Genomic DNA, 23,655 nt, shown 5'->3' with positions numbered 1-23,655 from the left:
TTCTCTGGGCTCCTGAGTTTACGAAAACCCAGCAAATCAGTACACCCAGTTGAAGAGTCGGTGTTATGGAATGTAATGGGACAAAGCGAGTTCAGCAACAAAATGGGCTTTTAGGGTTTTGCTTTTTAGGGTTTTGGTGTTTAGCAGGATAAGCTGGGGCCTTAGATTCCTTTTTTCTCCTTTAATTGCTTGTTTCAATGTGCATGGTGTGGAGTCTGCGGACCATATAGTCTAACTCCCAGATACAGCTTCTCACCTTGTCAGCCACTAATCACAGATTATATCAGAGTTTACTTTTTCTTCACCACGTGAAAGAATGATTTATATGAAGGGAAACGATAAGGTGATGATGTCTCAAATCAATTATGCTATAAATCTAAGAAATTTAAAATGCATGACTCGTGTTATTGGTTTGGTGTGTCTAGGGTGTAAGTTGGACTGGAAATTCCAATCCGCACCAAAAAATTCCGTCCTGAGTCCAAAGATATCCAATTTCGAAAATTTTCAAAATTTTTAATGGCAATACCTATCCAATTCAAAATTTAAAAATTCTGATCCAAAATCTCTCAAACTAACTACTATTAAAAAAAATCATGCATGTTCTTATTTTAACATATTTATTTTTATATTTAGATATATCGTACATACTCTTTTATTTTGTCTAGGATCTGATTTTATGTTATACACACACGTAATGACATACAAATATCGCAAAAGTTCGGAAAAAATATTAAATGGTGGATACTAAAAGTTTGCAAAATTTATAAAGTCTTGCAAAATGTAGGATATCCAAACTATGTTCCGAAATTTCCTATAATATAAAATTTTGAAATTAGAACTAATATTTTTCTTTTAATTGACATTAAAATGGTTGTTTCCGATCCAATCCAATGGAAAATCACCCCTAGGTGTGTCACAGTAGTGTTTAGAGGTGTGTAGGCAAGTTTTTATCCACATGTGCTATTACACCTCATTTGTATACTTCTTTGGGTTCAGTTTTTAACATAACCCAATCAATATCACGGTTACTCGAGCAAGTAGTTTAATTACATCTCGATAAGCTATCAATGTTGTCCCATTTTATCGAAAGCAAATTGTCCTAGACAATCTTGATATTATGTAAACAAGTAATTGTACACATGCATTATTATAATGAAAATAACATTTCCAAAAGAGAGAAAATATAAACGGTTTCAGTCGCTAAATCTTTTTGTTGGACGCCTTTCAAACTTTTTTTTTGTCGTTAAAGAGGTTGTTTATATCTTTAACAACTATTTATGGATAACTATTCATCACTAAAAATTACTTTTATTTGGAAAAATAAAGGACAACCACTAAGGTTACTTGGCTGTGCGTGAGAGAAAAGAAACAGTAAAATTATTTTTTGTGTGTAATTACTATATTGCCAATAAACCCTCGACAATGATTTGGGCCTCACAACTATATTTTTCACTTATTTTTTAAGTTTTCGGCTTAAATATTCTACTAAATATACATTTGTTGCTCAGTAAATCGTAAATCTGCTTCCAAATGCCTTATAAAGTTTTCTGTAATGCTCACAAAAAATATTTCACAAAAATAAAAAACTCGCATTTTTACAAAAAAAAAAAAAAAAAGCATGGGTTAATTCTCACAGTTTTTATTTGTTTTGCAAATTCATACATAAATCAATGTTCACATTTGCCTCACCGTGAAGTTTTAAAAATTAATGTAAGACTTTCCGTTGATATTCTTGATGGTGGAATCCCATTTCGACAATGTTTCGGGCCTCCCTAGTCACTACTATACTTTTCACTTTTTTTTTTTTTTAGTTTTTGGCTTCAATAATATACTAAATATATATTTGTTGCTCAATAAATCCTAAAACCGCTTCCAAAAGTCTTATAAATTTTTCTTTAATGCTCACGGAAAATATTTCATAAAAATGAAAATTTTGCATTTTTGGCGAAAAAAACGTGGGTTAACATTCACGTTTTTTAGTCAGTTTTGCAAATTCGTACATATATCATCGTTCAATATATTTATTTTCACATTCACCTCACCATGAAGTTTTGAAAATTAATGTAAGAATTTCCATTGATATTCTTGAGGGTGGAACCACATTTTGACAATGTTTCGGGCCTCACTAGTCATTATTATATTTTTCACTTATTTTTTTAGTTTTCGGCTTAAATACTCTACTAAATATACATTTGTTGCTCAATAAATTGTAAATCCGCTTCCAAATACCTTATAAAGTTTTCATTAATGCTCAAGGAAAATATTTCGAGAAAATAAAATTTTTGAATTTTTTTACAAAAAACGTGGGTTAACACTCACAATTTTTAGTCGGCTTTTCAAATTCGTACATATATCACTGTTCAATCTATTTATTTTCACCTTCGCCTCACTGTGAAGTTTTAAAATTTATGAAGACTTTCCGTTGATATTCTTGAAGGTGGAACCCCATTTTGACAATGTTTTGGGCCTCACTAGTTACTACTATATTTTTCATTTATTTTTTAGTTTTCAGCTTAAATACCTACTAAATATACATTTGTTGCTCAATAAATTGTAATACCGCTTTCAAAAGCCTTATAAAGTTTCCCTTAATGCTCATGGAAAATATTTTGCAAAAATGAAAATTTTGCATTTTTGACCAAAAAACGTGGGTTAACAACACTCATGGTTTTTATTCGGTTTTGAAAATTCGTATGTAAATCTTGTTCAATCTATTTATTTTCATCTTCACCTCATCGTGAACCATTGTTGCCCATACGAAGCATTGGTGCCTGGGGTAGGGCAATTATAGGTGGAACCATTGTTGCTGGGGGTGGGCATTTGTAGGCCGTTATCAATAGGGGGTAGGGTTTAGCTTTAATCTCAAAGGTCAACCATGGTTGGTAGGACGAAGCATTGTTACCAGGGCTGGGGCATTTATAAGTCGTTATCAACCCTGATAGAATCCTCACTAAAGTCGTCACTATTAACATAGTAGCTCTTTTATAAAAAAAAAAATTATGGTAAAAATTTATAACTCGTCGTGCAATTTTGTTTTTTCCTTTCTGGGTAACACTTGCCAACAACGATGTTTTGGCGTGCCACGATACGAGGGTTTGCGTGTCAAAGTATTAGAAAAATGCATGTCATGGCTTGTCTTGACATAGTAACCCTCACATCGCGGCACGCCAGAACATCGTTGTTGGCTGCGACGCTTGTTATGGCGTTCTACGATGCGAAGGTTAGCGTGTCAAGACGAGTCATTACACGCCATGCATTTTTCCAACACTTTGCCTACTATTTAGGAATAATTATAAATAAATAAAAGGGACACTTTGGATGCGGTCCCTAGCTATCAATATTCTTTTATTGAAACCTTGTTAGTTTTTAGTTTTTTATTGAGGTCCCTAACATTAATGTAATAATGTAAGTTACTATATTTTTAAATTAAAAATTAAAAATTGAAATTTGTAATTGTTTATATTAATAAGATTTTAAATAAAACCCATAATTTATGGGATTAAAATAATAAAATATATATTATACTCTCTATTATATTGTGTGTGTGTGTATATACATATATGTATGGGTACATTAACCAAAATTAACAAAAAAAGTTATTGTACCAAAACATGGATACATTCTCAAATCAACGAAAAAGAATGTACCCATATAAGTTTAAACATGGATTAAAAAATTTGAATGGATTTTATATTAAAAAAAGGGTACATTTTACATATAACAAATTGATATATTTGAGAATGGGTACATTTAAGATTAAAAAAATTGAAAAATTATATGAATGGGTACATTTAATATTAAAAAAAATTGAGAATCTTTTTATATATATAAAAAAAAAACTAATAGGTACAAACTTAATTTAATTTAATTTTTTATTATTTTGGAAATGTTTGAATTGAAAATTAATTAGAAGTTTAATAGAGGTGTGAGTATTAAACCCTAAATTAATTACTAATTTTTATATTAAAAATTATATAATAAACATGTAAATTCATTATCACATTAATGATAGGGACTTGAATCAAAATTTGAGAACTAATAAGGTCTTAGTCAATGAACAGTAAGAACTAGGGACCGGATACTAATTTTTCCTAAATAAAAAGATCTAGGAAATATATGAAGCGTTCATACTGGTAATAATCTTTGTAAATTCAGATCAGATAATGCATGTGTTCTTACCGGTAGAAGCTATATAAATAGTCAACTAATATATTGAGCGTGTTCTAACCGGTAAGAAGCTGTGTAAATATTCACCTTAGATATTGAACGTGTTCTTACCGGTATGAACACATGCAAAGAAAAGATGTGGAGTTTAATGGTGGTCAGCAAGGCCTTGTGCACATTTCTGAGTTGTCGCACGAACCGGTATGTACAACAAATGCATTTTCCTTTAGAACACCGATTCCTCCCTGCGCCCTCTCTATATAAAAATGTTTATGGAACAGCTTGATACCTATTAGTGGAGATATTTCCTCTCTTCTGTGATTGATATCTTTCTGACAGTTCTAGCATCTCCTTACCAGGTATCTAGAGTTTCAGATGTGGTATCTGTTGGAGAAGAGCTTTTCCTTGATATGCATAGGTCAGGATGTTCGCGGTAACATTAAACTATCCCTTAAAGCTACTTTAACTCGATCTGGATCTTGAGGAATCCGTTTCATCAACCAAAGAAGAACCTAGTATTTGGGCAGCAGCTGGAGACCTTTCCGTCTATGACGTTTCTACTCAACTATACATTATCTTGTGGAGAACTTATATATGGCAATACATAATTGGACAATAAACACCATGAAACAATAAACACGTTCTATATAAGTTCGTAGAAAGTAACTTACATGAAACAGATTCACTGCTACACAACATTCCATTCTAATCATGCATTGTCTTGAAGAGAAACTTATACATGACAAGCATGATTAGACAAAAAAACACTACGTGATGATGAACCCATTTCATATAAATCATTCTCCGATTCATGACATAGCAAGTCGACACATCGTCATTTTATAAAGAATAGAACTCAAAACACCCCAGTACTCTTGATTACTTGAGCTTGGTCGTCAGCTCTCCCCATCTCTTGAATTAATTGCGTAAAGCGATACTATTAATCGATAATTAAGTTGTTAGAGAGAAATAAATCGGATGTATATAACAATAATATTGAATTAATTGCAAATTAACAATAACTTTGAAAGTTTAAGAAAGACAATGACATTCCAAAATCAAAGATTAATACATTATCTAATTAATCAAGATTAACACTCATGGTTTTTAATCGATTTTGTAAATTCGTATATAAATCATCGTTCAATCTATTTTTTTTCACCTTAGCCTCACCGTAAAGTTTTTGAAAATATTCAGATCAGATAATGCACATGTTCTTACCGGTAAGAAGGTGTAAATATTCTTAGATATTGAACATGTTCTTACCAGTAAGAAGCTGTGCAAATATTTAGCTAAGATATTGTACGTGTTCTTACCGGTAAGATCATGTGCAAATAAAAAATGTAGAGTTTAATGGTGGTAAGCAAGGCCTTTGCACTTTTTTGAGTTGTCACGTGAACCGGTATGTTCAAAAAATGCATTTTCCTTTTTAACAATTTGTACTTAAATCATCGTTCCATCTGTTATTTTCATCTCTTCCTCATCGTGAAATTTTGAAAATTAACGTAAAACTTTTCGTTGATATCTTGAGTGTGGAACCTCATTTTGACATTGTACTATATTTTTCATTTATTGCTCAATAAACCGTAAAATCGCTTCCAAACGCCTTATAATGTTTTCATTAATGCTCATGGAAAATATTACAAGAAAATAAAAAAAAATTTGCATTTTTCACAAAAAACATAGGTTAACACTCACGATTTTTAGTCAGTTCTGCAAATTCGTACATAAATTATCATTCAATCTATTTATTCACTTTCACCTCACCATGGCATGAAATTTTGAAAATTAAAATAAGACTTTTGTTGATATTCTTGAGATGAAACCCTATTTTAACAATGTTTGGACCTTACTACTATATATTTCACTTATTTTATTAATTTTTGGCTTAAATATTCTACTAAATACACATTTATTGCTTAATGATTCGTAAAAATGCTTTCAAATGCCTTTTAAAGTTTTTGCTTAATGCTCACACAAAATATTTCACGAAAATATTTTACCAAAAAATGTGGGTGTTAGGCAGACTTAACGAACTTAAAACGAGACAAATCCGAGCTCAAGGAAAACAAGGCGAGTCTTGTGCATGAAAAACGAGGTGGGCTCCCCTCACAGAAAAAGGAGCAGGCTTCTGGCATGCAAAACGATACATGTTTAGCGCACTGAAAATGAGGCGAGATCCGTCGCGCAAACCGAGACCGGCTCTGTGCACGTAAAACGAGGTAGGTTTTGCTCACATAAAATGAAGAGCACTTGGGCGCACGAATAATAAGGCACGAATGGTGCAAAACTGAGGTGGGCTCAACATATGGTAAATGCACCACGCAAATGAGGCGGGCTAGCCCACAAAAAACGTGGGCGGACTGGCACATGGAAAATGAGGCAAGCTCGGCACACGAAAAATGTGGCGGGAGCAGAGCGCGCTAAACAAGGTGAGCCCATGCGCATCCAAAATGAAGCGGGCTTGGTGGACGGGTCAACCATTGTTGCCCACACGAAGTATTGGTGCCAGGGGTCATTTATAGACCGTGACCATAGGGGGTAGGGTTTAGTTTTAATCTAGGGTCAACCATAGGTGGCCAAACGAAGTGTTGTTTGACTGGTGGGTATTATAAGCCGCAATCAATCTTGATAGAATTCACACTAAAATCGTCATTTTTAACATAGTAACCCCTTCTTAAAAAAGAAAAAGATAAAAAAAATACACGGACTTGGGCGTAAACTAACTTGGCCAGCACACATCATGCTTATTTTGTGCATTCACGTCTTGTTTGGTACGCGGCACTAACTATTTCTAGCAAGGCCAAAACTGCTACATCTCTTAAATTGAAATTTGCAATCATCAGGCTTTAAAAGCTATCAGAAATCAAGGCTGTGATTCGATACTCGCAGTTTCGTGCATCGGAAGAAACATCAGAGGAACGAAAAGATACTCTCAAATCCAAGAAATGTGTCTGCTTCCCTGGTTTTGCCAGCAGATGTCAACGAGCACCACTGCCTTTGTGGTACAAGCGGAGAAAGCTCATGTTTCCTCTTGCCAGCACTGCCTGGTTCCGGTGATTTCTTCGTATTCTTCAACATGGAGATATCAAAAGACAGCATTTTTGCAGCACCGTCGCCTAAACCTCTAGGAGACACATTTGATGCTTTTCTGGTTCCCGAATCTGAGTCGAATGCAGTGTCTCTCGGAACTTTGTTTGACTTTGCTGTTCCTTTCAGCGTGCCAGTCGTATCGATACTAAATTCAAGGCGACTCTTGGAAGGATGTTCTTTCATGGTTGGATAACCAGAATCCACCACTTTCGGTTTATTGATCACCGGAAAATTCTTAGCTTTTGTTCGAATGTGCTCAAATATTGTTTCATCTCTTGCAGTTTTGAAAGTTCCATCTTCGGGTTCAAGAGGAAGACCAGCTTCTACATACAAAGTAGAATGTAATGATTAACAGCTCCACATTACATATATAAGAACTAAAGAGTGATTAGCATGTGTTTCTGCGTGTGTTTGGGTAACGATCCTACCTCTGTCATCCATCGGGTTCAAGGTAGCCGAGCTTCTGGGAGTAGGGAGATTGTTCGTGTTATGTTGATTTTGTTCTGCCTCTTTGGGTTTTGAAGATGGATTCACCGCAGTCCGCCTTGGAATTTTATTCCATTCTAACTCTTCCAGAACCTCGAATTCTCTATGGGGTTCAATCTGCTTCTCACGAGCACGCTTTCTTGTCAAAACCAAGGGCTCTGTGGATGCAGAATGCGCACCATTTGATGCCACCAAGACGGGGAAGTTCTTTGCCTTTTCACGTATGTGATCAAATACCGTTTGGTGTGTGATGATTTTGCAATCCTCCTCTTCATCTTTGGCAGCAACCTCGTCTTCAGAAATTCGAGGTGAAATTTGTTGGTGATTAGGAGGGAAGGATTTAAAAACTCTCAGATGTTTAGTATTGTCAATTATCAATTACACTCTACCTTCTTCGAACTCATCATCCAGGAGGTTGAAACTCGGCCTGGTATATAATCCAAATAATTCAAGTAAAATGTTAAACCACGCCAGATTTCAGACCCCGAAAAGCAGTTTTAATAATCAGAAACGAAATACAAGTACCGGTGAAGAAAGACTCACATGGAACCATCTACCCTTTTGGATTTGGTCGATTTGGGATGCTCTTTCGTTGGAGCCTGACGTATAGTTTCAGCATCATCCTCTATGACACATACTTCCTTAGGTGGAGGACAAGAAGGCGGCTTTTTTCCCCGCTTGTTATTGCCTTCCTTCATTAATACAAGTTTCTGGGAGAGATCAATGCCGACTGCATGAACAAAACAACAAATCAGATATCGTTAAGTTAATAACCCGGGAAATTTTATACAAGGCTATTGTGAAGTGGAAGAAACTAGAAATATCATGAGAGGGCAAGGAAGGGCTTTACTGTATTCTTCAAAAACAAGATCAGCCTTTACAGTGAGCTTTCCTTGTTGGGGATTCGACAGAAGAATTGTTGCGCTATAGGGGCTGCAACGAAAGCAACCTAACTCAGCCTAAACAAGGTAATAATCATGAATCCGAAACTCCTGATATGCTTAAGGAAGTTTCTAAACAGGTATGCTTAGTTAACATGCTACCGTCCGTGTTTTCAAGGAGGGAAGAAATTTAAGGTTTAAGCCTGCATACCTGGAGAATTCCTCCACTCTGCAGCCAGAAGTAATAGAGTGGAAACAGGATATATACCAAACCACCACGACCGAAAAAAGAAAAGCTGAATGTTAGATATATGAAACATCTACTTGGCAGAAAGAACAATTCCGATGATTAAAAGGAAGCAACAAAGTTAGGAACTTAGGATCACCTTATCTTCTCATGAAAGACAATCAGGTTATCCTCTTCTGAACCAATAATCTGTGGCAAATATAACGTTAGAATTAGATTTGTATAATGTTAAAACCGAAACAGCAATTGAGAAATCATTCTTCATACCATATCAGCATAATGTCGTTTGGTTGGTTGGAGTGTCGGTGATAGCCTAGTCAATGTTACCACGAGCTTCAGTTTCCCTTGCCTCTGACACTCATTTTCTTCGAACTTCATCTCAACTTTTGGAGGTAGTGAATGTAGAGACTCTTTTAAATGGTTTCCAAATGGGTATTTTCGACCAGTGACTATCTCTATTCTCCTAGGATCAGCCTCAGCCAGTGTGTCGAACGATCTGACTCCCATTGAATGTAGTGCCTGAAGGAAGAAAAGTTGCAAAGAGTCAGTATTTGAGTGACTCAAGAATACAGAAACATGTCTTTTTCCCGAAACAGATGAAGTTGAACACCTTTGCAGTCACCATTCCAATCCCGGGTAATTGTTTCAGCAGGTATGGGCTGTCATCCCAGAGTTTTTGATATAACGACTTTGCCAGAAGCATCGAGTTCAAGGCTCCCTTATAGTTCTTTTGGTAAATAAAAAATTCTTTCATACACCTTGCAATTCTACAGCCATTTGAGCATATAGAGTTCATATCCTGTGGCAAAGAAACCAATTTGGTTTCAGCAACGTAGCTCTGAACATAATCAAATGCAAGGGGGATCAAGATTATGAGGGAACACATTAAAGAATATGAAGAATGAAACCTGAGTAAGGGATAGATCATGAACCGAAGGATCACCGGTCAAGCAGTCATTAGCCAGAACAAATGTTTTTTCTTCTCTGGTCTGAATACGCTTTTGTCGCCTCCCTTTGTCACCAAGGGCATGAAAGCGAAGTCGGCCATCTTTATCAGCATTTATGTCATTTAAAAGCTTCTTCTCACTGCGTCTGAGTTGTATCCCTTCATACACCAGCAGATAGATACACATAATTCCTTCATTTCACTTTCAAAAACCAGTGAAAACGTAACAAGTATACACAATACATTACATGAAATTTCCTCAGCTCGACATATAACATGAAGAGCATCTTCCAAACTGCAGTTTACAGGTGTCTGCATAATGTGTTTCATTGTGTCAAATTTCAAGTAGTATTTTGTCATCAGCCTCCCAGGTTCTGACGGAATAAAGCAGAAAAATGATGTTAGAAATTAGCAAGTCATCAGCGAATTCTGAAAGGTACAACTTCATGGGTTAATGGTATTGATACCTAGTGGTTTCAAAAGAAAACCATCCTTATCCGTCCATATCATCTGATGCTGTGACAACTCATTAACTTTCTGCAGACAGACCTCTGATAGAAAATAACAGTGATAATCAAATGAGTGAGAGAGAAAGAGAGAGAAGGATTCGTATGAGGGCGAAGGGGATCCAACGATAATTCTACAAGTAAACAGTTTCAGTACCTTGCATATGCTTTTCTATACGGTCTTTAGAAATCACTTTTCTAACTGAATAGTGCACAGGGTTCTGATATGCATTAAACATTTCTGAAATTAGTTTATATCAGAAAGAAATATATGAAGATATCTTTTAAATAGGTGATGTGATTACATGCCTTCTTCATTCTCACGTACAAGAAAGAGCACTTCATCCATTCAATTGCCCTTGGAATATTAGAGACAGTCAATTGAACTATCTCAGCGGTTAAATGCTCCGTCAAACATGAAAGCAATCTAATGAACGAGACAATACAACCTCATCAGAAGTCATGCAATATTTGACAATATACCCTCAAAAGCCTAGCTCAATAAATTCGTTCTGGAATTAAAAACTATGTACACACTGTGATTCCACCATCTCGCATCCATTCAATAGATTTTCGTACAAGTGAACCTGAGATCAAGAACGTAATTAACATATTCCCCAATAGAAGGACTTCTGAGATCATACAGAATTAGTTTAATTGCTAAAAAATAAAGTAAAAATGTAAAATAGTTCAATAACACCACCAATGCACAAGAGAGAAGGAGGAGGCAAGGCATCAAACTACCGTGTCTTTTCTTGTCATGATTACAACCATTCCTGTATCATCAAATGGTGGTCGGCCAGCCCTCCCACACATCTGCAGGGTGGCACAACTAACATATATTCTCAAATTGGAATTGATAGAACAAAATCTTATTTTATTTTAAAACATTTTGTCGTCATTTCTTTCAAATCGAACCTTGACAAACCTGTAGTATTGTAGACCGGTCATATTCCATGTAGAGACCTTTTTCTTTGTTGCTGGACAGAAAGCACATGTTCATGAATAAAGAGAAGAGATCCTCTCAAGTTTCAATACATTGGTTGAAAGAAATGGAACTTCAACGTACAAGTGCTGTGTTGATTTTATAACTACTGTATGTGCTGGTAGGTTGATTCCATGAGCAAGGGTATTTGTTGTGCACAAAACTTGAATATCACCCTTAAGAAAAAGACTTTCAATGAGGTTACGATCCTTCATGGAAAGGCCACCGTTGTGATAACCAACTGCAAACAAGCAATTTAAATTATAACAAATCAATGTGGGCCTTGCAGTACCTCAAAGTTTACTGCAAACTAAACAGAAAAACAAGTAGCCCTTACCACCGTAAGGAATATAAGATTGCATTTGTTTGTCACCACATGAAAATGAAGCTTCCCTTAGCCTCTCTTGCTGTTCTCTGCTTTTAATGAATGGATTTGAGTGGCCAAAGGCCATGACTGTCTGCGTGAGCCTCTGTGCTGCTTCTTGTGCACCTTTTCTAGTTGAACAGAAAACCAAAGCGGATTTCCCTCTTGAATATTGCATGAGGATATCTGTAAGTCACTTTTAAGCATATAAGTTATTGATGGTCTTTAAGCAATAAGCATTGATGTATTAAATCACATATAGATTTAACACAAATATAGATTTAAAGGCAGGCAATATTGAAGCATTGTCTTTACCGAAAATGTAGTTTTGAAGGCGCTGGAAAAGGGAACAAGTACAACCCATCAGAAAGTGAATATTGGTTTTATTTGTCAAGTATCTACTTTCCTAGTACATGGAATTTCTCGAAAAATAGAAGCATATGGTTTAATATTACCATTACTGTACACTGTAGTCTAAACAATTACCTTTTCAAATAGAAAATCATTTTTTGCGGGGGTGTAACCTGCACAAGAGGTAGTTTTGAATATGAATTAATAAATGGGAACCAAAAATGATAAAAAACACTATGCTTCTACACGGAGTGAAAACTAACAAACATTCGTCTTCCTCCAATAAAGGATTTATCAGGAAGCTTTTCCTCTTACAAACATACTTGACGAAAAGCAGAGTGTTTACAGTGAGTTTTCATAGAAAATAATAGGAAAGCAGAGCAGTTGATGAGAACATATTTTGTGAACGGGTAATTCAAGTCATATATGCATACCAAAAACTTTTGTTGTCAACTTTACAGGCCTCATTTCTTCTCCAAACCTAAAGTTACATCAGATAGATTAATGAATAACTGGATGCTCGTATTAATTAAGGTAAAGTAAATCGTAATGAAATAAAATTAAAGGTTGAGAAACCTTTTAATTCCCTGGACAGGAACCTTGAGCCATTCCGCTGTGGTTTGCATACAGATACATACAGTGTGTAATTGTTTAATCATTTATCTTTTGTAGTCTTTTAAACATGGTAAATACAATAAACTGTAATCATGCTGTTTCTTTTAACAATCAGAACCACCAATGAATGCAAATCTCACCAAGGTCCTCAATATTTGGAATGGTGGCAGACACAGCCAGAAAACGTACGTGAGCCAGAGAGCTTGATTTTAATTCAGGGTTCTGAGCAAGCATTTTTATTCTACTAACTATTGCCTCCAAAACCGCTCCACGAGGATCATTCAACAGATGAACTTCATCAATAAGTAGAAGTGCTATATCACTGAAAAAGCTCATTCCACCATCCTTTGCACGATACCTGGTTACTGCATCAAATTTCTATTTAAAGAAGAAAAAAAATCCATTTAGTCATGCTCCTATGTACATTAATAAAAGCCCATTTTTAAAAAAAATGGGATAACTGGGAATGAAACCGTTTCATTAAGGACTTGTATACGTGGAACTACATAGAAGCATATGTTTGTAAGTATGAACCAAATGGAAGCCAGGATCCTTAAGGATGGATTGGAATCAAGTTGAGGCGATTAGAAAGGAGAGACCAGAAGAGAATGCAGGTTGACACAGGTTAGAAAAGGCAGGAACCTGAAGGGATTGGGTATTTCCATTGGTACCATTAAGTTTGAACTTTATATATTTGTGTAGCAATAGGATACATCTTCATACGCACCTCAGGAGTGGTTAATATAATGTCTGCTTCCTGTATATTCCTGATGTTGTAAGATTCATTATCTCCAGTAAGCTCCAAGCAAGTTATCCCCCAAGACCCGAACTTCTGGTTCCAGTCACGAACCTTCTCCTGGACTAAAGCCTTTGATGGGGCTATATAGATCTTGTTGCCACAAGGAAATAAGTGATACAGAACGAATAACTAATTGCGGCACAGTGAGACTATGCATAAGCTTTCATTAAAAGAAACCAGAAAAAGACTACATTAACTTCCAGTCCAAAGGAGTGGAGCATGTTCAACAATGGAAGAGCATGGATTGTCCAATAAGAAAAAGGATAAAAGAAAACTTGGCTGGCACACCAAAGCCTAAATCAGAATGAGAACATATCATATGAATGAGAACTAAGACGAAATTAATAATAGGGGCATATAAAAGAATATCAGTGAGAGTGTCTGTGGTTCCATTTAAAGCCCAAATCAAGAAAACTAAGGCTCCCACGCATGTATTGTAGTACTACCTAATGTTTGTTAGCCTACTTTTGTTTCGAGACATAAAAGAACTTACTGTTTTGAGAGTTCGAGACATAAAAAAAACTTACTGTTTTGAGAGTTCCATTTGTACGACCAAGCCTCCCATCCTCAGAGAGAAATCGTGAAAGGAGCCTCAGAATGCAAAGCTCGAAGATGACTGTTTTACCGCTTCCAGTTGGTGCTGACACAACCATGTTTGTATCTGAGTGGAAACAAACAGGAAAACATTCGCTCTGCAGAGAATTGAAGTACCTACATGCATAGGAATGGAATACATCTTAAGAACAACTCACTGCACACCGTGTGGATAGTATACACATAATCAAACCATGCAGATATCAAAATGTTCAAAACAAAAGCTATTATGCACCTTCAATGTTAGAAATATGCAGCAATCGGAAACATCTAAAACAAACTGATACCAGTAACTGAGCTTTAAGAACTTCAGTGGAAAGAAGATTACCTAAAATTAAACGATGATCGAAAGGGAGCAGGCAAATCTGACATGGACTTCAGTGTATACGAATCCATGGTTAAACTCGTCTCCTGACACACCGAGTGGATGAAATGAATCATCAAATTATGATCCACATAATTAGTTGCATTTTTCACTCTTAGATATCTTTTTGCATATCAAAGTATCAAAAGAAAGACATCGAAGAGCAGAAATTTTCAATTCCTCGCATGTGCAGATCCATTCAAATCAAAATTCGTATATCAAGGCTCAAATGATGCATAACAGAATCCAAAAACTTCCCCAAAAATCAAACGACAATGATTAACCAAATTAGAAGTCTCAAATTTGAATTTCAAACAAAATTAAGAGAAATTTACTGGAAGTCGCTTGACAAATCATACATCCAACAAAGTTACAGCGGTCAATTAACAAGCAGCATATAAACATGTTAAATCTCTTCAAATTCCTCTTCGGATCTTTGAAATCAAAGTAAATCGCCAACAGAATCAGTTCTCAAAGTCTTAAATCAAAAATGCATCCACAGCAGTAGCAAATCGCAGCAAATATATAAGAATTAATTCAAATAATTAAGTTCTTATTTCGATCGAGCTCCATTTTTTTAAATTCCATGAAGCTGATAGATTACAATCCGAAGTTAAAAAATGGTCGCGAAATTGAAACCAGCACGAGTTCGATATTTAGGAATTATATTGGAGTACAATTCGAAAAATACTGACCGGTTCGTCGATTGAAAATGCAGCTCCCGAGCTGGTCGTCGGTCCAGAAACTCGGTCAGTTCAATCCAAATGCATGCACAGAGAGAGAGAGAGAGAGAGAGAGAGAGAGAGAGATTAGGACGAAGCTTCGACTCTCGCGCGATGGAGAGAGGTTTGCACTTTGCAGTGTGCAGGTGAAGGAAAACGGGGACTGTAAAATGAAGTTGAAAGGTTTTTATATGGTCCGAGTTGGGCCTTTTGGCGGGAGAAGGGTCCGGAACCGCACTGATGCAAAATGCCTGAACGTTCAAGCGATGACAAAATGCGGAAGCATTACCGATTATGAGCTTGTTTGTTTGAAAGTATTTTAAAATGATTAAAAGTTTTTTTGAGGAATATATTTTTTAAACCAATCTATAGTAAAAATACAAGTAAATCTTGGAAAATCACTTAAATTATTCTGAATATGCCTATTTATTTTTGTAAAAGATGATCTATAAATGCAAGCCATTGGACCAAAGTGGTTTCGGGTCATCTTGATCACTGTGTAAGAAATTTCTAACAGCCTCAAGCATGCTCTTGTAGAGCTGCGAGACATAAGGAAGAACATAAATTGTCCTCGCGAAGAATTTGAATCGAACCATGTCGCGTGTCTTAAATTTTTCTAACAGTTTTGTTTGTTTTGTCTTTGTGATTTAGTGAAACTCAGGGGATGAGGTTTTAAAATCGACTTTAATGTTATTTCTAAAGCAACCTAATTAATTATTATTTTGCAGCTATATATCCTCTTTGTCATCCTTTTTTGTCAAACAATTCAAATCATATTTCTTTATATTTTATTCTTATAATTTCAAAATAACTAGTCACGCTGCTCTCTACCTCCCATTTAGTTGTATTATGCACTTCTTTTGATTCTCTCTATTACATTTAATGGGTCTTTCAATTTTGTGAAGACTACTTCAATTGTTAATGTTAGATTTCGAAATTTTTTATCTATACATATATGAAAGGTCCTCTCTCACAAAGAATTTGACTCTACCACTATGAACGATATACTAAAACCTCATTTCAATCCAACTCCAAACACATAATCGATTCAAGCAATACATTCATATCCAATCCAATTTCAGAGCGATTAATCTGAATTTAATTCCAAATTTTAACTAATCTGAGTTATACAAAATAACAACTCAAACTCGTATGCATTATTCACGTCCGTATGCTCTAGCCAACTTCGCTAAGTTCTACTTTCAACATGACAAAGTTTGTCCATCCCTATGAAGGCTATATGATATTAAGGGTGTTTTGGTCTTCCAAGTTACTTTTGTCGTGGTTATGTGATGCGAGGAAATTTCCATTTACTGAAAATTTCCAGATCATGATTTGGACGCACAGTGAATGCGACAAAAAAGGAAATGCCAAATAGTAATCTTTTCCCCCATTATTTGATTCTTCTCCACATGGACGGAGGCAGCATGTATGCCAAATTATTTATACACTCAGAAATGAAGCATCAGTTTCAAACACTTGTTTTAAAATACTCTATGACGTTCTACATTTGTTCTACTCTTTCGCATTTTTTGAGCCATGTAATTTTTTCTATTATCATTAGCCGGCCCTGAGTGTTGAGCGACCCTGTGCAAAACTTAGATGGAGGTCTTTAATTTTTTTTAATGTTATATTTCTTTATTATTTTTTTTTCAATTTTTTCATCTATAAAAGTAAAATATTACAAGTTACTGCAACAAAAATAAGTTGTTTGATCAGCCAGGTGTTTTTCCTTACCTTCAACTGTCCTGAGTTCGATACACGTTGGATGCATTTTTGTTATCTCCTGTTTACAAATTTGCAAAAGCTTAAAATATAACAAAACAATATCACTGGGATTCAAACCCAGCACATGTGCTATAAGAAAGAAGAGCTAAACTGCTTGCTCTAGAACCACATATAAGATTGTCTTTTGCATCGAATCTATTTTATATGCATTTGTATACATGTAATAAAAATTTAGAGGCCCTTCCGAATCTGGGGCCCTGTGCGATGATACCTGTTGCACACCCTCAGGGCCAACTCTGCCTAATGATTTATATTTCACCATTCTAAACACCAATTAGCCAAAATCATGTTGTTGAACAATAAGTTAATAGCATTATATCAAAATTTTAGTTTAATTTCATTATTCGAAGTTGTCCTCACTAAACATGTTTCTAGCTCCGTCCATGCTTCTCCACTCTTTTTTTTGTCAGTCATAACCACCCATCAATGTCATTTCAATCCACCTTTTACTTTGATCAACTTATCTTAACTTTCACTTGAAATCCTATGACTCAATTTACATATTTTCATCTTTCGCAAGCTCGGTGTTGGAGTGGGGAAATCAAACTTAAAGATCTCGAGCACCCAGATAAGTATTTTTCTAATCACTTGAGCTACTAGAATCTCCTTGTGAAGATTACAAGGTTGTTATGTCTTGTTTCTTTTTTACGAAAAAGATGTATATCTGAAATTAAGTAAGAAAATAAGAGCTGTTGCAACCTTCCCGGAAAAAAAAACAAGACCATATGCATGCACTTAAGAAAATTGCTATATGTGTATATAGAGCCGTCCCGAGTATAAATCTAGACCGAGGCTGACCAAACAAAGGCAAAAATATCCATCATCATTTGAGACGATAAAACGCACCATTCGATACATGGTTGTCTCACACTAATCAATTTGTACCGTCAGTCGGATTATATGAAATGTCTGACCCCACTCACAAAAGAATGAAACGTTTTTGTTGGGCTTTGTACTTAAGGAATGTGTTATTCACGTATCGATCTTTATCTTCCACACTTATTTGTTTGATCATCTTCAATTCATCTGATATGATAGTTGAAATTTAAAAAGATGCGTGAGAAATAAAAATAAATATGTAGATAGCCCTACTCGTGCTTAACTATTCCTTTGCATTGGACTTTGTACTTAATTACAATCAAGTGATGCCTAAATATAAAAGAAATTTTTTCTAAACTGTCGACATAAAATTTTATCCTTATCGTGATATTTGAAAGAAGAGAAAAGAAATATTTGTCTAAACTGTCGACCTAAAATTTTCTCCTTAGACACGTACCCCTTCATCTTTTGTCATTGTCCACGTAAGTCCAACTAGTGTTCAATTGAACAATTGAAAGCAAAGGATGGAACTAGTGAAGGCAAATTGATCCGCAAATTGATATATATGACTAATTGAAAGAGAAATGAGTTACATAGAGCGAGTTTACCGTTATTATAGGTTCAGTATAATAATATAATTGTATGTATAAATTTCTCTTCATATATTACTGTGTTATTAAATTAGAATGTCATCAAAAGAAGTCTTTTACATCGACTAATGACTACTATATATATATTTGTTGATGAGTACAAGCAAAAAGATTAATACTCACCAAAATACTTGCACATAATAAAGTGGGTAAAAGGCGTGCCACTAATAGAATTTTTTTTAATGTACCGAAAAACTGCTTAGTATATCAAATGTCATAATTCAAATAGTTTATTACTTAAAAAGAATTTAAACAAATTATATAATAACACATAGTGTGTCAGGCCGTATTTGGCACACTGAAATATATCTCCCACTAATAAGATTCTTATCGACATATTCTGTGCAGTAACTATAAACTTGTTTGACACAGCATAAAATCAGACAGGAAGTAACATATTTTGCGTGCAATGCTTCTGCCTCCTTTTCCTTCTTTACCTTAAGCTTTTCCAAAGAAAGGAAATTTTTTTTGAAAATCACAAAATTCACCAAACCAATTAATAGTTAACAACCACCGCCGCGACCACCACCGCGGCCACCACAATGGAAGCTGATGCTGACGAAGAACAAGTGCTAAAAGATCATCGTAATATGTTTGAACTACCAGTAGATGCTGATCAAAAGGCCACAGAGTTGAGGTTATGTTCAATAGCGCCACCCCACATGCTGGCCTTCCACCTTGCATGGCTCTCCCTCTTCTCCAACTTCTTCTCCACCTTCTCCATCCCTCCCCTCCTCGCCGTCATCCGCAACGACCTCAATCTCACCGACACCGACACCGGCTATGCCGGCACTGCCGCCTTCGTCGGCTCCATCGTCTCCCGCATTGCCATGGGACCTATATGCGACCTCATCGGCCCCCGCATCGCCATCGCCACCCTCTCCCTTCTCACGGCCCCAATCATCCTCTCCACCTCTCTCATCTCCTCCCCCAACTCCTTCATCGCCATCCGCTTTCTCGCTGGCTTCTCCCTCGCCAACTTCGTCGCCAACCAGTTCTGGATGAGCAGCATGTTCTCGGGATGCGTTGTCGGCCTCGCCAACGGCTTCTCTGCCGGTTGGGCCAACATGGGCTCCGGCGTCACCCAGATGGTCATGCCACTCATTTATTCTTTCATCATGTCATTCGACGTGCCTTCCTCCACTGCTTGGAGGCTAGCGTTTTTCGTGCCAGCAATTTTTCAAACTGTGACTGCCCTATTGGTCCTGGCGTTTGGCCAAGACCTACCTTCTGGGAGCTACAAACGCTCTCAGAAGATCAACAACGGGTCCGAAGAGAGCTTGTTAAGTGTTATTTCTAATGGGGCCAAGAATTATAGAGCATGGATTTTGGCGTTGACTTATGCCTTCAGTTTTGGGGTGGAGTTGACTACTGATAATATCATAGCTGAGTATTTCTACGACAGATTTGGTGTGAATCTTGAGGTGGCGGGGATCATAGCGGCCAGCTTCGGTATGGCGAATTTCTTTTCGAGGCCGAGCGGCGGGTTGGTTTCCGATAGGCTGGCGAGGAGGTTCGGGATGAGGGGGAGGTTGTGGGGGTTGTGGGTGGCGCAGACGGTGGCGGGGTTGTTGTGCTTATTACTCGGGCGAGTCAACTCGCTCTGGGGATCCATACTTGTCATGTGTGCGTTTTCTGTCTTTGTACAAGCTGCTGCCGGGCTAACGTTTGGTGTGGTGCCCTTTGTGTCCAAAAGGTACGTACGATGAAATGACACTCCACGAGGCATATTCCTCTCTGTGTTGGTACCACTTCTACCACTTATTCTTGATGACGCGATGATTAGTCATTCTCCTTAACTATTATGACTTGTCAATGTGTTTGGGTGATTATGGAAAGAGATCCTCTCCTAATCTCTTTCTCCAAAGGCCACCGGATTAAGTAATTCAGACCTTTCAAATTTCATTCAACGGTCTACCTGTTTTGATTTCTTAAAAGGTGTGATAATTTTTTGTCGTTTGATGAAATTTGGAAGGCCCAGATCACTTGATCCGGTGGCTTTGATGGAAGAGATCCGGAGATAATCTCTTTCTTTCACGAAAAGATATCTCTTCGGATCTCTCCCTTCAAAGTCCAAGGATCAAGTGATCCAAGCCTTTAAAATATGATACAACGGTTAAAAAAGAGAAGTTGGTAAAAACTTTTAAAAACTATAATAATTTTTAGCCGTGGAAATATATCGTCTCCGGATCTCTCCCTTCAAAGCCCAGGATCAAGTGATTTGAGCCTCGTAAAAACTTTTAAAAACTCTAATAATTTTTAGCTGTTGAATCAAATTTTTACCCGCGAAAAGATATCCTATTCGGATCTCTCCCTACAAAGCCCAAGAATCAAGTGATTTGAGCATTTTAAATTTGATCTAATGGATAAAAAAGAGAAGTTTGTAAAAACTTTTAAAAATTATAATAATTTTTAGCTGTTGAATCAAATTTTTAAAGGTTCAGATCACTTGATCCTTGGATTTTGGAGAAAGAGATCCAAAGAAAATTTCTTTCCGATGATTATTATTTTTGGTGTTGATGGGTGTTGGTGACGTGTGAGCACCAACAGTCATCTCACCAACTGTTAGAAATCAATAACTCAAAAATCAGTTGGTAACGTACTTAAGTTACCGATGATTATCGATGCTGATGGGGATTGCCGGTGACATGCACCGTCAGCACCAACAATCATCTCACACTAACAGGCCAAAAGCACACAAGAATTACGACTGATCCTGGCACAACTCTGTTGGAGTGACTAGCTAGATATACTGACTAATTATAGTGCTCTGACGTAGGTTTGAATCAACTATAATTCCTTCAGTTTGTGCATAGTTAGCACCATCGCCATGTAAACATCTCTGTTTAATCATGCAGGTCACTGGGAGTCGTATCAGGGATCACAGGTGGCGGAGGGACGATGGGGGCGGTGGTAACCCAGCTGCTGTTGTTTTCAGGCACGGAATTCTCCAGGCAGACGAGCATTTCTCTGATGGGTGTGATGATGCTTGTGTGCACTCTCCCAGTCTCCCTCATCTACTTCCCTAAGTGGGGCGGAATGTTCTGCCGCCCTTCCTATGGCTATGGCGAAACAAACCAGTATCACTTGCTCCAATAGCATTCTCGAAATTGATTCGAGCCTCGAGTTCCATGAAGAAAGCAATAAATTTGACTGCAAAGAACAAGCCTTAAAACATGAATTAGCCTTTCTGCAGAATATGACGGGCCTCCATATATATATATATATATAAAGATATAGCCTTCAACGCATGCAGATTGATCTACAAAATGTATCAGACAGGATACGTACTTGAGGTCCTAAGATAACATCTGCAACATCCCTACATTTCCTTTTACATTACAGAGCGTACCTCCGACGCAATGAAAATATTGACTTGCCATCCATCGAGCAATCAATAAGTAGAAAAGCCCTGTTCCAAATATTTAGGAATTGGGGGTTCGTCGTGTGAATCCTGGTCCTCCAAAGCAAAGCCACACGGCCCTTAAAATCCTAACCACAACAATCGCTTCGTAGTCAATTTACATGGTGGTTAGCCAAGTTAGAGGATCAATCTCCCGGTTTTAAAGCTGAAATGGTCCCGTGATTACGAGCGCCATAATATTTTGCTGTGAGCTTTGCATAAATCAATGGAGCTGGCATTTGTTTGTTCCAGCACAAACGGCGCACTCCTCTGCATCTCCAGCAACATGGCTTATGCAGTGATTGATCCTATCATTCAAAACATCCTGCAACCAGAGACCTCGTATGACTTTGAATGAAAGCACAGTACTGTAATACAGTTGAAATGCATATCGCGTATAGTAAAAACATAGTTGAGCGATTCATAACAAGCACAATCTTCCTACCTAAATCTATCTGCTTATAAAACTACATTCAACCATCAATTTAAGCATCAACATAAATTCACCACAGCTCGAGAAATTCTGTGACGCGTAGGAAAAGAAAAAACTGACAACTGAGGAAATCCCATAGTCATACCACGAGTAGATGATGGAGGCCAAGAGGCGCAGTTACTATATAAGATACACCAGGATGCTCCTTTGCAGCTTCAGCTGTCAGGGACGGAATATCCTGTAAAATAAGACGCTCTAATCAATTCAATCACCGTGTTTTCTAAACCATTCGTAGAGTGAGCTATTAAAAACAATACCCCGTCGATATGAATTGTTAGTTGAGCTACCTGATTCCAATGTCTACCAGGTGAGAGGAAAAACGGGCTCACAACAACACGATTCGCCCCTTGTTCAACACATGAACTGAATGCATCCCGAATTGATGGTTCCGCCAACTCCTAATCATCGAAAAATTATCCACAAAATGAGAATTTCACCAACATAAGAGCATCAAAAAACGCATTGTCAACATTCACCTAAAAATATAAAAGTTAATTATAAAAATTAATTAATTATTGTACCATATGAGCTGCCTCCACAATTGGGTACCCAGTTCTCTCTCTAAACATGCTCACGAACTCATCTGAAAAAATTCATACAGTTCAATTTCCTATTAACAATCTTAAAAATCCAAACTTTTTACACTAATCACAAGAAAAATTATGATTTCAATCCGTAATCTCAAATATTTGATTCGCTTACTTAGCATGAGATTTGATTCCTTGCGCCGCGAACCATGGTCGACGATGATGACCCCGTCTCCGTCACCGACCCCATGAGGGTTCCGCCCGAATCCTCCATCGGCACTACCCATACACAACCTTATGCTCGAATTTCCACTTCTTGAGGGGCCTCTCTGCAAATTCGAGAAGTTGAGGACTGCGCAGCTAGGGCTTGCTACGATTTCGCTCGCCGGCGAGCTTCGATTTGACAAACAAAGAAAAACGAAATTGTAAAAACACAAAAGACGATGCGGATTCGGAAGGAAAAATGGAGGGATTTGAGATTTGTACCTTTTGGCGGTAAATTGGGGGCGGGTGGATACCGACCTAATCGACATATTTTGGCGGCGAACAGCCGAGCCTCAAAGGTTCCGTTATCGGTGAGCGGGACGACGTCGTTGTTATTCCTTCAACTGAGAAGGACATTCCTGGACCTGGAGATACCTCTCGGCCCATAGAGCCCAAGCCCGATTATTATTGGGCTCGTGACAATAAGTGGGTGTCAAAGAAAGACAAAATGGAGTGACTCGCTGATTTGGGAACGAATTTCATACTCATATTATCAACATGTTTTGAGTTTAATTCATTACGCTTCTGAATCGCAAAATAGTGGCCAAAGGAAGATAGAAATGTCTCTGTGAGTTTTTCAGGCTCCGAAAGATG

General features: G+C 37.0%; 3 protein-coding genes across 9 annotated transcripts; 1 reads left to right on the top strand and 2 right to left on the bottom strand.

Annotated features, from left to right (window-relative positions):
* Positions 1–6,753: 6,753 nt before the first annotated feature.
* On the bottom strand, positions 6,754–15,374 carry LOC103411332 (DExH-box ATP-dependent RNA helicase DExH17). 6 transcript variants are annotated; one of them, XM_029107724.2, is made up of 28 exons: positions 15,091–15,374; positions 14,360–14,442; positions 13,965–14,148; positions 13,366–13,527; positions 12,779–13,016; positions 12,600–12,636; positions 12,458–12,504; positions 12,159–12,196; positions 11,988–12,009; positions 11,646–11,858; positions 11,393–11,549; positions 11,252–11,303; positions 11,068–11,139; positions 10,861–10,910; positions 10,633–10,750; positions 10,481–10,544; positions 10,285–10,368; positions 10,066–10,191; positions 9,780–9,976; positions 9,482–9,670; positions 9,139–9,390; positions 9,011–9,060; positions 8,836–8,853; positions 8,594–8,676; positions 8,287–8,473; positions 8,133–8,170; positions 7,686–8,036; positions 6,754–7,577 (listed from the first exon to the last, which is right to left on the bottom strand). In XM_029107724.2, exons 2-28 carry the CDS (start codon positions 14,425–14,427, stop codon positions 7,078–7,080), a joined length of 3,597 nt encoding a protein of 1,198 aa, XP_028963557.1. In that variant the 5' UTR covers positions 14,428–14,442; positions 15,091–15,374; the 3' UTR covers positions 6,754–7,077. The 6 variants fall into 6 exon arrangements, with proteins under 6 accessions (XP_028963557.1, XP_028963556.1, XP_028963558.1 ...); XM_029107723.2 differs by having other exon boundaries at positions 6,754–7,580; positions 15,091–15,372; XM_029107725.2 differs by lacking the exon at positions 13,366–13,527 and having other exon boundaries at positions 6,754–7,580; positions 15,091–15,372.
* Positions 15,375–18,718: 3,344 nt separating this feature from the next.
* LOC103421471 (high affinity nitrate transporter 2.7-like) lies at positions 18,719–21,572 on the top strand. The gene is made up of 2 exons (XM_008359511.4): positions 18,719–20,070; positions 21,233–21,572. Exons 1-2 carry the CDS (start codon positions 18,917–18,919, stop codon positions 21,471–21,473), a joined length of 1,395 nt encoding a protein of 464 aa, XP_008357733.2. The 5' UTR covers positions 18,719–18,916; the 3' UTR covers positions 21,474–21,572.
* On the bottom strand, positions 21,556–23,461 carry LOC103421473 (sirohydrochlorin ferrochelatase, chloroplastic-like). 2 transcript variants are annotated; one of them, XM_008359512.4, is made up of 6 exons: positions 23,284–23,461; positions 22,973–23,190; positions 22,792–22,853; positions 22,558–22,668; positions 22,356–22,448; positions 21,556–22,102 (listed from the first exon to the last, which is right to left on the bottom strand). In XM_008359512.4, the coding sequence occupies exons 1-6, from the start codon at positions 23,328–23,330 to the stop codon at positions 22,001–22,003; spliced, it is 633 nt and encodes a 210-aa protein (XP_008357734.2). In that variant the 5' UTR covers positions 23,331–23,461; the 3' UTR covers positions 21,556–22,000. The 2 variants fall into 2 exon arrangements, with proteins under 2 accessions (XP_008357734.2, XP_070660932.1); XM_070804831.1 differs by having other exon boundaries at positions 22,528–22,668; positions 23,284–23,442.
* Between the last annotated feature and the right edge of the window lie 194 nt (positions 23,462–23,655).

The sequence above is a fragment of the Malus domestica genome, chromosome 09, assembly GCF_042453785.1.
Source record: "Malus domestica chromosome 09, GDT2T_hap1".
Taxonomy (NCBI): domain Eukaryota; kingdom Viridiplantae; phylum Streptophyta; class Magnoliopsida; order Rosales; family Rosaceae; genus Malus; species Malus domestica.
This window is presented reverse-complemented; position numbering and strand designations above follow the sequence as displayed.

Bases quoted from the DNA above. Each gene is read 5' to 3' on its own strand.
- LOC103421473 (XM_070804831.1), bottom strand. From the start codon at position 23,330: ATGTCGATTAGGTCGGTATCCACCCGCCCCCAATTTACCGCCAAAAG. The intron at 22,449-22,527 runs GTATTGTTTTTA...CTTATTTTACAG, and splicing joins TAACAATTCATATCGACGGG to GATATTCCGTCCCTGACAGC. The intron at 22,103-22,355 runs GTATGACTATGG...CTCTGGTTGCAG, and splicing joins GCCTCCATCATCTACTCGTG to GATGTTTTGAATGATAGGAT.
- LOC103411332 (XM_029107723.2), bottom strand. From the start codon at position 14,427: ATGGATTCGTATACACTGAAGTCCATGTCAGATTTGCCTGCTCCCTTT. The intron at 10,369-10,480 runs GTACTGAAACTG...ATTTTCTATCAG, and splicing joins TATAGAAAAGCATATGCAAG to AGGTCTGTCTGCAGAAAGTT. The intron at 10,192-10,284 runs GTATCAATACCA...TTATTCCGTCAG, and splicing joins TTTTCTTTTGAAACCACTAG to AACCTGGGAGGCTGATGACA.
- LOC103421471 (XM_008359511.4), top strand. From the start codon at position 18,917: ATGGAAGCTGATGCTGACGAAGAACAAGTGCTAAAAGATCATCGTAAT. The intron at 20,071-21,232 runs GTACGTACGATG...TTAATCATGCAG, and splicing joins GTGCCCTTTGTGTCCAAAAG to GTCACTGGGAGTCGTATCAG.